The sequence below is a fragment of the Xenopus tropicalis genome, chromosome 7, assembly GCF_000004195.4.
Source record: "Xenopus tropicalis strain Nigerian chromosome 7, UCB_Xtro_10.0, whole genome shotgun sequence".
NCBI lineage: Eukaryota > Metazoa > Chordata > Amphibia > Anura > Pipidae > Xenopus > Xenopus tropicalis.
In genome coordinates this window covers 40,747,248-40,758,546 of record NC_030683.2, presented here as the reverse complement: position 1 = coordinate 40,758,546, position 11,299 = coordinate 40,747,248, and the positions used below count along the sequence as shown (strand labels likewise).

General features: G+C 39.7%; 1 protein-coding gene across 2 annotated transcripts; it reads left to right on the top strand.

Moving 5' to 3' along the window:
* The first annotated feature begins 262 nt into the window (after positions 1 to 262).
* On the top strand, positions 263 to 7,550 carry pla2g12b (phospholipase A2 group XIIB). 2 transcript variants are annotated; one of them, XM_012966460.3, is made up of 4 exons: positions 263 to 666; positions 1,798 to 1,886; positions 3,162 to 3,327; positions 5,215 to 7,550. In XM_012966460.3, the coding sequence occupies exons 1-4, from the start codon at positions 438 to 440 to the stop codon at positions 5,331 to 5,333; spliced, it is 603 nt and encodes a 200-aa protein (XP_012821914.1). In that variant the 5' UTR covers positions 263 to 437; the 3' UTR covers positions 5,334 to 7,550.
* Positions 7,551 to 11,299: the final 3,749 nt, after the last annotated feature.

The following is an 11,299-nucleotide window of genomic DNA, read 5'->3' as shown; positions in this document are numbered from 1 at the left end:
TTAATTCTGTGCATCCCTACTGCTTCGAGTAAATGATTTGTTTGATTTCAAGCAGCCAGGCTCTGATTGTTATGGGTTACTTGATCTATAGCAAATATACAGCAGCACCTACACCTCTCTGTATTTTTCTCCACCCTATACACTAAACAAGTAGTACATGTCTGATGTATTTGCAACCTTACAGGCATCCACTAGCCAATGTCTTAATCATTCAGTATTTTGTAAATCCAACTTTGTTCAGACTGCCACTAAGGCCGACCTTTGGACTGCATGTTCCCTGTTATTATTCTTGCAGTGACCTCACTGAGTTGCAATGTATAAAGTCCACTCTCAGGAACTATACAAAGAACAAGCTCAGTAGGTAGAAAAACATTTCAGTCTTGGGCTTGGGCTTTGTCTTTCTTTCTGGCTAAGGCCTGGGGTGACTTACCTGCAACATGAAGGGATTTGTCAGGATTGTTGTGCTGTGCTTAGCTTTAAGCATGGGTATTTGCACAGAAGATACAAACCAAAATAACACTGCCAGTCAGGTACCAGAAGAAGACTCGTCAGACTGGGGCATTGGTACAATTAGAGATGGATTTGAGGCAGTTAATGGCTATTTTGACTCCTTTCTGGAACTACTGGGAGGCAGGAATGGTGTGTGCCAGTACAAATGTCGATATGGTAAGTTGGAGTTGCCGGAACAGTTATTTTTGCATTAAGTCCAAGGTGTTCCTTCCAGTTCTATCCATATTGTGTTGGCCTTTGTGTTCTTTATATTTTCCAGCAGCACTTCTCCCCTCGCATCCCCCCATTCCACAACATCACCTCCTGTTATATCTCTGTATTTGTGTTAAGTGAAACAATGTGGTGTTTGGGCAAGTTTTTGGATTGGCCAGAGATCTATAAAATCACATTTTTAACTGTATAGGTATCAATGTGAACTGGTCTGCAGCCTTCCAGCTATTTTAAAAACTGCAACTCCAGGTGGGATGCTGGGAGATGCAGTTTTAAAACAACAGTAACTTAAGGGCTACAGATTGGGCCTCTTCCAAGTTCCAAGTTCCCTCTTCTCTAATGCTGGGCCTGGAGGTGTTAGAGCATTGCAGTTTCCTTCTGGCAAACTCTCGGCAATCAAGCAAGGTTTTATAGATACCAAACACATCCCATGATCAGCAGTGATTCTATGTAGTTGGTCAGATTCATTTTATACAGGTATCAGGATTTGGCAGAGAATGATATACTGCAATTCCAGTACCACTATCTTTATCCAAAATCCCGTTCATTTGCACATCTGAAACGTGGATGAAGCCGGTTACAGCAGAGCCAACATTAAATACCTTTGCAGGGAATTTGGCTAATCATTAAATGAAAATCCACTATTTATTTTCTCTTAAACAGAGTAGATTGTTAATCTTAAAAGAGTAACAAAATCTTTTGAGTTCATACTTGTGTATAGGATATTCCTTCTCTGTATTTACACAGTTGTAATTGCACACAGGAATAAACTCCTTCAAGGGCTCCAAATCCTGCGCTAACCTAAAACAACCAGTAGTAAAGAAGATCTCTGACCAATGTGGTCTGATTACCTTTAAGAGCGATAAATATAATCTCAGTCATAGAGCATGACCCAATTAACAACTGATTTGCATGTCATTGTAGTAATAAGCCACTGTTCATGCAATACAATTTGAAGGTTAATACATGTAGGCCATTTATACCAGTTTGTACCATGAACGGAGAAGGCAGTAGATATGGAAACGTAGCGCTTCTTGCTATTCACTACAGTTGATCTTTGTTATATGGTTTCTCTAGGTAAAGCCCCACTGCCCAGGCCGGACTACAAGTCTCCTGAACCCAATGGCTGCAGTTCTTATTTTCTTGGTCTCAAGGTACCAGAGAGTGTATGTACCATTAACCCCTTCTGTATTTCATATACACAAAGATCATTAACCCTGTCTAATGGAACTGATTACATATTAATTCTTGAGTGTTTTGAATATCAAAGAAAAAATTATCTATCTATTTCTCCTCTCTCTCTCTCTCTCTCTCTCTCTCTCTCTCTCTCTCTCTCTCTCTCTCTCTCTCTCTCTCTCTCTCTCTCTATATATATATATATATTGATATATATATATAGAGACATATATAGAACACACAATGTTTTAGGCTCCTGTACCAGCCCAAGGCAGCCACAGGCTTTTAGCAGGGAAGGTCTGTGCCCCCAAAGATGCCCCAGTAGCTCCCCATCTTCTTTTCTGCTGATTCCCTGCACATGCTCTTTACTGCTTTTTAATTTAATAATCAACCTCATGGCACCACCTTATATGATAGGGAAACCTTGTTTTCTGCCTTATAATTTGTGATGACCCCTAAGCTTAGCATCTCAACAGGTGCCCAGAGCTCACTGAGCATGTGCAGTGTCACTGACACTTCTAACATATTCCAAGATGGGGAGCTCCTGTGACAGCTGTGAAGGCCTGAATCATTGCAGTTATAGGGATGCTGAACCTTAAGGCTGTTTCAATACACACAAAGATAAATGTCAGTCATACAAGCAACCTGTTTAGTGTATTTGCCCTTGTGTTGTTGCAACAATGGCCTGACACACAAGTCCACCTGCAATGTCAGGTGCATTTAATTCAATGAATTCCAAGCATTTTGGCTGAATAACTATTTTTATTATGCCTCTCCCTTCCTCCCTCTCTGCATCTATGAAGGCATTACTGGTTCACCTGGCAGATTTTGACTTGCCTAAATGTCTATTCACTTAGATTGTCTGCCCAGAACCTTCCTTGTCAATTCCTTTATGTTATTATTCTCTTTTTAGTAACTGGTAGGACTTGTGGTCTAGTTGCCAGTGGGTATAATGGTGGCATTTGAAATCTTGGTTTAGTCTTCAATGGAATACTACACAGCATAGACAACTCTCTACATTTCCTTAAAGTCTGTATAAAAACACACCATTAAACCTGTGTGTGTTTCCATTGAACTTTTACTTACTGCTTCTAAGCACAATTCCTAAGCACAAGTCAGCAGGAATATACTTGTATATAAGGGGAACCACTAAGTCACTAGAGTAGCAAACATCTGTCTGTTTAAACACTTGGATTTGTGTCTAATTTCCTATTGTTCTGCTGTAAATGTTTAATTCTGAGCACTTTGCTTTCTTTTCCCTGCAGATGGATTTAGGTATCCCAGCAATGACAAAATGCTGTAACCAACTGGATATCTGCTATGATACGTGTGGGGCAAACAAATACCGCTGTGATGCCAAGTTTCGCTGGTGTCTGCATGCTATCTGCTCTGACCTCAAAAAAAGTCTGGGATTCGTCTCCAAGGTGGAAGGTACATTTTTATGGCTATTTCCTACAATCATTTTGTGTTTTTTAAGAAATCCTCTTAATTTGCCCTAGAGGTTCATAAAACCAAATAAATGCGGCCTCAATAATTGTTAGGGTGAAGGCACACAGAGCTACTAGTAACAGCTGCTTTTTCAAGGCTACTAAACTCCAGAAAATCCCCTGCCATAGACAATACTGGGAGTTGCCTCTGCTAAAATACATGTAGAGACAATTATCAGTTAATGATCAGAATTGTCTATTTTAGTAGCCATGACAAGTAGCTGCTACTAGTAGGTCTTCACCCTAAGGGCCGTGACACACGGGGTGATTAGTCGTGCTGCGACAAATCTCCGTTGTCGTGGGCGACTAATCTCCCCGCAATGCCATCCCACCAGCTAGAATGTAAATCGCTGGTGGGATGGCATATGCGCCACCGCCATTTGCCGAAGTCGCCGAAGTTGCCTTGAGAGGAAACTCTCAGCTCTCGAAGATTTGTTGCAGTGCGACTAATCTCCCCGTGTGTCATGGCTCTTAGGGTGAAGAGCTAATAGTAGCAGCTACTTGTCACAGCTACTAAAATAGACTAATCACCCCGCAATGCCATCCCACTGGCTAGAATGTAAATCGCCAGTGGGATGGCATAGGTGTTGCTGCAACGTCCCAAAGTCACCCGAAGTTTCCTCTTAAGAAAACTTCAGACAACTTCAGGACATCGAAGCGACGCGTATGCCATCCCATCTTCGATTTACATTCTAACTGGTGGGATGGCATTGTGGGGAGATTCTCTATCCAGGCTTCCTACTTTTTAGCTTCTCTCAAAATGATTGAAATGCAATGCAGTCAGGCTAGATATCCAAGGTAATGGCACACCAGACACTAGCATGAGACTGGACATGAACCTGAGTTGCTTGGGACCCACCATGATCACCTGGTTATTGAAAATCCTGGTGTGCCCTTGGCCCTGAACTAGCATAGCTAAAAACAAAAACATAATAATGAATCAGAGCCCACTGCACCCTGTCAGGGCCAGCCTTAGGCCAATTGAACCTATTGGGCCCAATAGGGCCCTGCACTTATGGGGGCCTTGCACAAGGATGAATAAGCACATTAAGTCTTGCCTGGCCCCAGCACACATTACCCGATAATGCTGATATGTGTTCTGGGACATTAAATACATACATGTTGCTTTCATACTGCTACCCCAGGAATGTCAGTGCCCAGTGGGGACCACATTTGCCATGAAATGTTGGGGGCCAATGTAACAAGAGAAAGAGGTGAAAATATAGGGTTACAATATCAGTCATAGAGTGAAAGGCAGGGACTATTTGCCCACTCAGCCCTGGAACCCTGTGCCAACTGTCAATACCTTGTGTAGGGTGCCCCACCAAAATGGTCCTAATCGCCCCCAGACTGACCCTGCACCCTGCCCTGCCCTTAGCAAGTAAACTACAGGTGTCGCATTTCTAACATAATTCTTTACTACTTTAAATACCTTCTTCCAGCTCTGAGGCAGAAAAGCAAAAGCAAACACTGTAGAATCTCCCACCTTGTGGTCTTCATAAATCATTATACAAATAGTTATAATAGTTACAAATAGATATCATTTTATCTCTGCGTGCTTAACATTCAGAACTCTAGATACACGTAATATAGATGAATACAAGCTTTATCAACAAAACTGATATTAGGCATGAGAATAGATTCAGAAGGTTAGAAGGTCTGTATGTCTATCTCACAGCCGTAGGAAGGTGTGCAATCTCTGTGCAACAGCTAATGTGAATGTAATGAAAACTAAAATGTTATATAGGGAATAACCAGAGATCAAATAAGCAAATTAATAATTGAGGGTCTGCAAATCATATCCTGATTAAATTGTGTTTTTTTTCTGCAGCATGTGAGTCAGTGGCAGACACAGTTTTTAACACCGTTTGGACTTTGGGATGTAAACCCTTCATGAACAGTCAGAGATCATCCTGTATCTGTAATGAAGAGGAACGAGATGAGCTCTAAGAGCCGGTGACCTCTGGACTTGTATTACTACACAGTTTATCAGCTGATCTGTACAGAAAGTTGCAGTTCTATCCACTTTATTTCCAACATGAACTTACAGTTCTATACAGCTCTGCCTCCTTCATTAGTCTATTAACTGAACATTATGGGACTGCACATGACAACACCTCCAGACTCTGAAGACCATGGGGGTACTGCAGAGTTTGAAAGCAATCATTCAGTTGTTCCATTTTGTGAACTTTTACTTTAGGATGGAAGACTAAAGTTTCTTTTTCTTTTTAAGGCATTATACAGCTCAAGATGGGCAAATCTGAGTTATACAAAGACTGGGGATAACTGATTGTTTTGAGGGAGGGAAAATAAATGCAAGATAGCCATAGTTTGTTAAAGGGAATATATCAAACAGAAATGTTTAGCATCCAGAAACTCACAGCATATTTTTTACCTCTTACTTTTCATGGTAGGACACATACAGAATATTGTCCTAATTCAGATGCCCCCTTTATAGGTTATAATATATTTTGCATTCAGAGAAGGTGCCTTCTATTACCTATTGTTTTTGTGGATTCTCTATTCTTATAAATACATTTTGTTAGAACAGTTGTCTCAACCATTCCCTCTTACTATCACCACTATTTAACTATAAGTAAGGGTCAATATGTTCTACAACAAGGTTGTCCAATAGGAGGCTCGTGAGTCGGAAATTGTTTTTATGGCCCCCAGTCTTCTCAAGGGCTACAGAAACTTTGCATGATATTATTTTAATGTAATCCACCCCTCAAACATACTGTACAGTAAGACAAATCATCTCCCTACTACCTATCAGAAGTTGCAGAGTGCTGCTCCACAATGGTTTTTGTCTGTGGCTGTAGCTGTCATACATGTATCTTTCTGTACAGGCTATGAGCAATTGTACAGGTTTCTTTCCACTGCTATGCGTGGACTCCTCTATCTTATAATGGCATATTACACAAGGCTGAATCCAAATAGAGAACCAACAAATTCATAAAAGCAAGCAAAAACAAATCAGGCAGTAAATTATTATAAATTCCCCTGTTACAATTGTATTTAGAATAACAGAAAGGAAATAATATAAAGTTAATTGGCACATTTATTTCTACTCTTTGGCTGGATTATAACAAAAATCGTATGAATATGGTAGTAGCCTTGGGAACCCTATTTGGGATTTAATGTTAACCATTGCCTTGCCAGGGTACAGATAACAGGGTACAGTCCCTCCATCACATTCAGATCTTGCATGCAGTTTAGTTTGCCTTTTATGTTCAGGTGCTATGCTTGATAATGGTTAGTTAGCCTAGTAGTATTCTTAAATGTAAAATGTAGTGAATGCTTTCAAAACACAGTGCACAGTATCTCTGATCTTTCTTAGGGTTTTAGCTCAGCCATGACCCTTATACTTACCAGAGGGTTCCATACCATTTAGTGGATAGACCATAGCAGCTATTGGTGTGCCAAACTCAGTAACATCAGTAGAGTGGTTGGGGACAGAGCAGCTGGATGGATCTGGCACAGACTCAAAGGGCAAACATATGCTCCTTAGTGAAGAGACATATCTTTTTGAATTCCCCCTATAAAGCCTAAACAAGTAAATTTTATCTCTGAAATAAATTGTCCCTTCCCTCTTTAATAAATATAATCTTAGAGAGAGAGAGCTTTTTGAGCATTCGTGATAGGCTTAGTACCATTTTACTACTCTCTCAAAAAGTTTAAGTTGCATTTTTATACTCATATTCTGCATTTTATTCTGCTGACTACCAATGCGGTAATCATTAATAAAACAGAAAGATAGAGGCTATCTCGCTCCTTATCCATCTCTTTACAACCTATTGCATCATGCGAATAATATGTTATTACTCAACTGAATGCTTTTTGCAGCAGTCATTTATTTTACGTAGGCCAAGTTCTACATGACCCAGATGTGTTTTCATACCAGGCAACAATTATAACTTCAGTCCTTGCTCTGTTTACAGCAGCCCCTCTGGCATTTGCCAGAACCTACAGATTGCCGGTCTGGGTCTGTTAGCCGTATTAACAGCTGTTAATGTTCTGTCAGTCCTCTGTATATGAAAGAGAAGCATGTATGAGGGGGGCTTTTCTTTCTCTTTAATATAGGATAAATGTCTGCTGTTAACTTATAATTGTTTATTATGTGTTATCATTATTGTTCTTTGGATAAAGTTGAAAACAATTACTGACGATTTTCTCTCATTTTTCAGTTTTTTTTGAGCCATGTTAAGCCATAAATAGCAGTGTGTCTATAGAGACAGCCAACCCAGTGGATGGTAGGACCTGGCTGATGAGAAATGTTAGTATAAATATGAGAAACAGATCATATCTCTCACCATTCAGAAAAGAGACGCACATATATTTTAGTTATGCCGTTGTGGACTTAAATAATACAGTTTTGGGTTGGTCAGTATAATCAAAAATGAAAATACTAATGAATGAAATGACAGTCATACAATTTTACATTTTTGCTGTGATTAATTGTTAGTTAGATGTAAAGGGATCACGCTACTTTAATTAATGCCTTGAACTATGGCCTAGAAAATATATTGTATTCATGATGAGAATGGTAAAGGCAAATTATTATCACATAAATTTCTCTTTTTGCATCTCCAATTAATTGTAATTGTGCAATTTGTACTGTGCCCCTTTGAGAACAGGATCGCATAACAGCATCATTATGAATAATGGAATACTAAGCTCACAGCCTGCATTTCCATAGTAATGTGCTACAGACAGGCGCATGGTTGGATGAAACATGCAACTGGTTTGTGAATTTAAATGGTTACACACTTTTTTGGAGGGACAGAGGGATTAAAAAGAGTGCAGGGGGTTTGTCTTCATGTAAATATGTAAATATCTTTAAAATGTTGCTTAACAAGTATACAAGTCAGTATATTCCTCTTGTAAGCAAGGAGAGGCATCGCAAAGCAAAACCTTTATGGTTGTATAAAAGTGTTAGTGTCGAGGTTGGTAAGAAAAAATGTGCTTTTAAAGCATTCAAGTTAGCAAGGACAGTGGAAACTTTCAGCAGGTACAAGGAAGCAAATAAAGCATGCAAAAAAACTAGCTAAAAGGCAAGCTAAAATAGAAATGGAAAGGGATATTGCAGCTAGGAGTAAAAGGAATCCAAAATTATTTTGTAAATAGTAAAACAATGAAGGGGTGGGACCCTTATTATCACAGGGGGGGTCAGTTGGTTGATGAGAACGGGGAAAAATTCTGAACTCCTATTCTTCATCTCTCTACAAAGATGATAGACCCAATTCTAGTAATTTAGCTACTGATGCATGGGTCACTCGGGAGGAAATTCAAAAGAGACTTGAACATGTAAAGGTAAACAAAGGTCCAGGACCGGATGGGATTCATCCCAGGGTATTGTGCATTGTTATTTTATAAGGTCAAGAATATTATTCAGAGCCTACTGCCTATTCTTCACAATGACCCTCAGCTTTCTCCAATTGTGGCCAATGGCTGCAAGTTTGTCTCCGGCTGTATTAACTTCTAAATCGACTAAATCGATGTGGCTCACCACTAGGGGTACTTACCCTTGTGGCGCACAGAGATGCATCACATGCATATATATTAAGCGCTCTACTACCTTTAAAAGTACTGTAACAAACAGATAGTTTGATATGCGTTTTTACGCCAATTGCAATATGCACCATGTGGTATATTTATTGACTTGCAGTGCCTGCTTGCTTCAGTATGTAGGCTGCACAATTTGTCCCCTTAAAAACAGGATGCGGGAACATATAGGGCATATAGTTGCGAAAAATAGAAACAATCCTGTTTCAAGACACTTTCTTGAATGTTGCAATGGTGAAGTAACTATGTTCAAAATTCAGGTAACTGACAGTGTTTCCAGACGAGCGATGCAGCGATATGTGGACTAAACTTTTACATAAGGAGGATAAATGGATTTTTGTTAAGCATGTGCCAACTGAATGGGTTAAATTCCATTTTTGATACTAATTATGTTCCCTCCAATTGATTTTGCCAGGAATATTTAGTATGCTTGGTTCTATTTCATTTTCTTTTGCCTTTCTCTTTTTTGTTTTTTTCTGGTTGATGGTTTTATATTGTGGGATGTCATTAATTAAGGGGCTGTGCTCATTTTGAGGAGTATGCCTATGATTAAGTGCACATGTACGAAACGCGACAGGCGTAAAGGTTTTATGAACATAAATAAGACTTTTCCGGGATTTCCTGGCTGTCCAGTGTGCTTTTGCTAGGCACTTTTGAAGAACTGATTGATTCCCTCAGGCTACGGGTTCGGGGCTCTGAGCACCTGGGCCACACAGCGACGGCGGTGAGTTACACTCTGGCATGGTGCCCAGAGACTGGCAAATTGCTACTGTGGTTCTGTTATTCAAAAAGGGATTCAATTCTCAGCCTGAAAACTATAGGCCTGTTAGTCTGAGGTCAGTGGTAGGAAAGTTTTTGAAAAGGGGTAATATGGGATAGGGTACTTAAATTGCAAATCACAATACTATAAGTTTGTGCCAGCATTATTTATGCACAACTATAAGGCTCTGCTGGGGTTGGATCCCCAGACCTTTTGATTGCTGACTGCTATCCCTAACCACTGAGCCAGGAGAGCAGCCGGCAAGAGCTAATTTCTCATTTTTTCTCCTGTGCACTTGTATACTGGGCTTTGGTACATCACCCCAGCAGCCTTATTGGTTAGGTGGGGTCAGCCAATCAGGGCTGACTCTGCCCTATATAAGCCCATTCCTTCTCACATTCTGTGCCTGAGTATTGGCCTTACATTGAGCACTGTGGCTTGCTCCTAGCTCTTGTTCCCTGGTCTGGCTCCTTTTCTGTGTCTTCTCTTGCCCGGTTCTTGCCTTGTCTTGTTCTAGTTTCTCCCCAGTTCTGTTCTTGTTTCTTTCTGTTTCTGCTCTTTTTCCTTCCTGCTCTTGATTTGGGAATCCCATAATCAGGTAGGATCCAGGTCAGTGGTCCTACAGAGGGTTCTTGCACACTGTATTGACAATGTTTAATTTTGGGGGAAAACAGTCCCTGAATATTAAGGGTTTACAACAAGACAATAAAGGTTAGGGTTATTATCTGCAGAGCAGGGTGCAAAGTGACAACATTCATCCAAATCGGCCTAGTTTTTGCTGTTTATATCCTGCACCTTAAAGGAACAGTAACACCAAAAAATGAAAGTGTATAAAAATAATTAATATATTATGTACTATTGCCCTGCACTGGTAAAAGTTGTGTGTTTGCTTCATAAACACTACTATAGTTTATATAAATACCCTGCTGTGTAGCCATGGGGGCAGCCATTTAAATTGAAAAAATGAGAAAAGGCACAGGTTACTAAGCAGCTAACAGATAAGTAGCATAGATTCCCATTGTATTCTACACAGTAATCTGTTATCTTCTTATGTAACCTGTGCCTTTTCTCCTTTTTTCAATTTAAATGGTTGCCCCCATGGCTACACAACAGCTATTTCTATTAACTACAGTAGTCTTTCTGAAGCAAACACACAACTTTTACCAGTGCAGGGCAACAATACATAATATTTTAATTATTTTAAAACGTTTTTATTTTTTAGTGTTACTGTTCCTTTAAGGTAAGGGTTAAAATTTGGGTTCCCATTGTGGGTTGAGTGCAGGTCAGACTGGGAATGTACACTCTTCCTCTGAGCCAGAAAATCAAACTCAAATGCTGATAAATCTCCCCCTTACTGAATTAACATTTTGTATCCCATTTGTCACATGCATTAAGTGCAAAAAAACATGGCATTTGCATCAGAAATTGCTCTGTGCATACTGCACTCATGAATGACCCCTTGGATCCCTTAGGTTATTATAAACTTGTTAAACTACAGATCAACTTCTATATTCAACATTTTATTTTTGGTTACAAAAATGTTTACAGTCTCCAAATTAGCTAAAAAATGGGACAATTTTAATAAAATCAG

Excerpts from the sequence above, each read along its gene's own strand:
- pla2g12b (XM_012966460.3), top strand. The coding sequence starts at position 438 with ATGAAGGGATTTGTCAGGATTGTTGTGCTGTGCTTAGCTTTAAGCATG. Across the intron at positions 667-1,797 it reads CCAGTACAAATGTCGATATG|GTAAAGCCCCACTGCCCAGG; the intron begins GTAAGTTGGAGT and ends TGGTTTCTCTAG. Across the intron at positions 3,328-5,214 it reads ATTCGTCTCCAAGGTGGAAG|CATGTGAGTCAGTGGCAGAC; the intron begins GTACATTTTTAT and ends TTTTTTCTGCAG.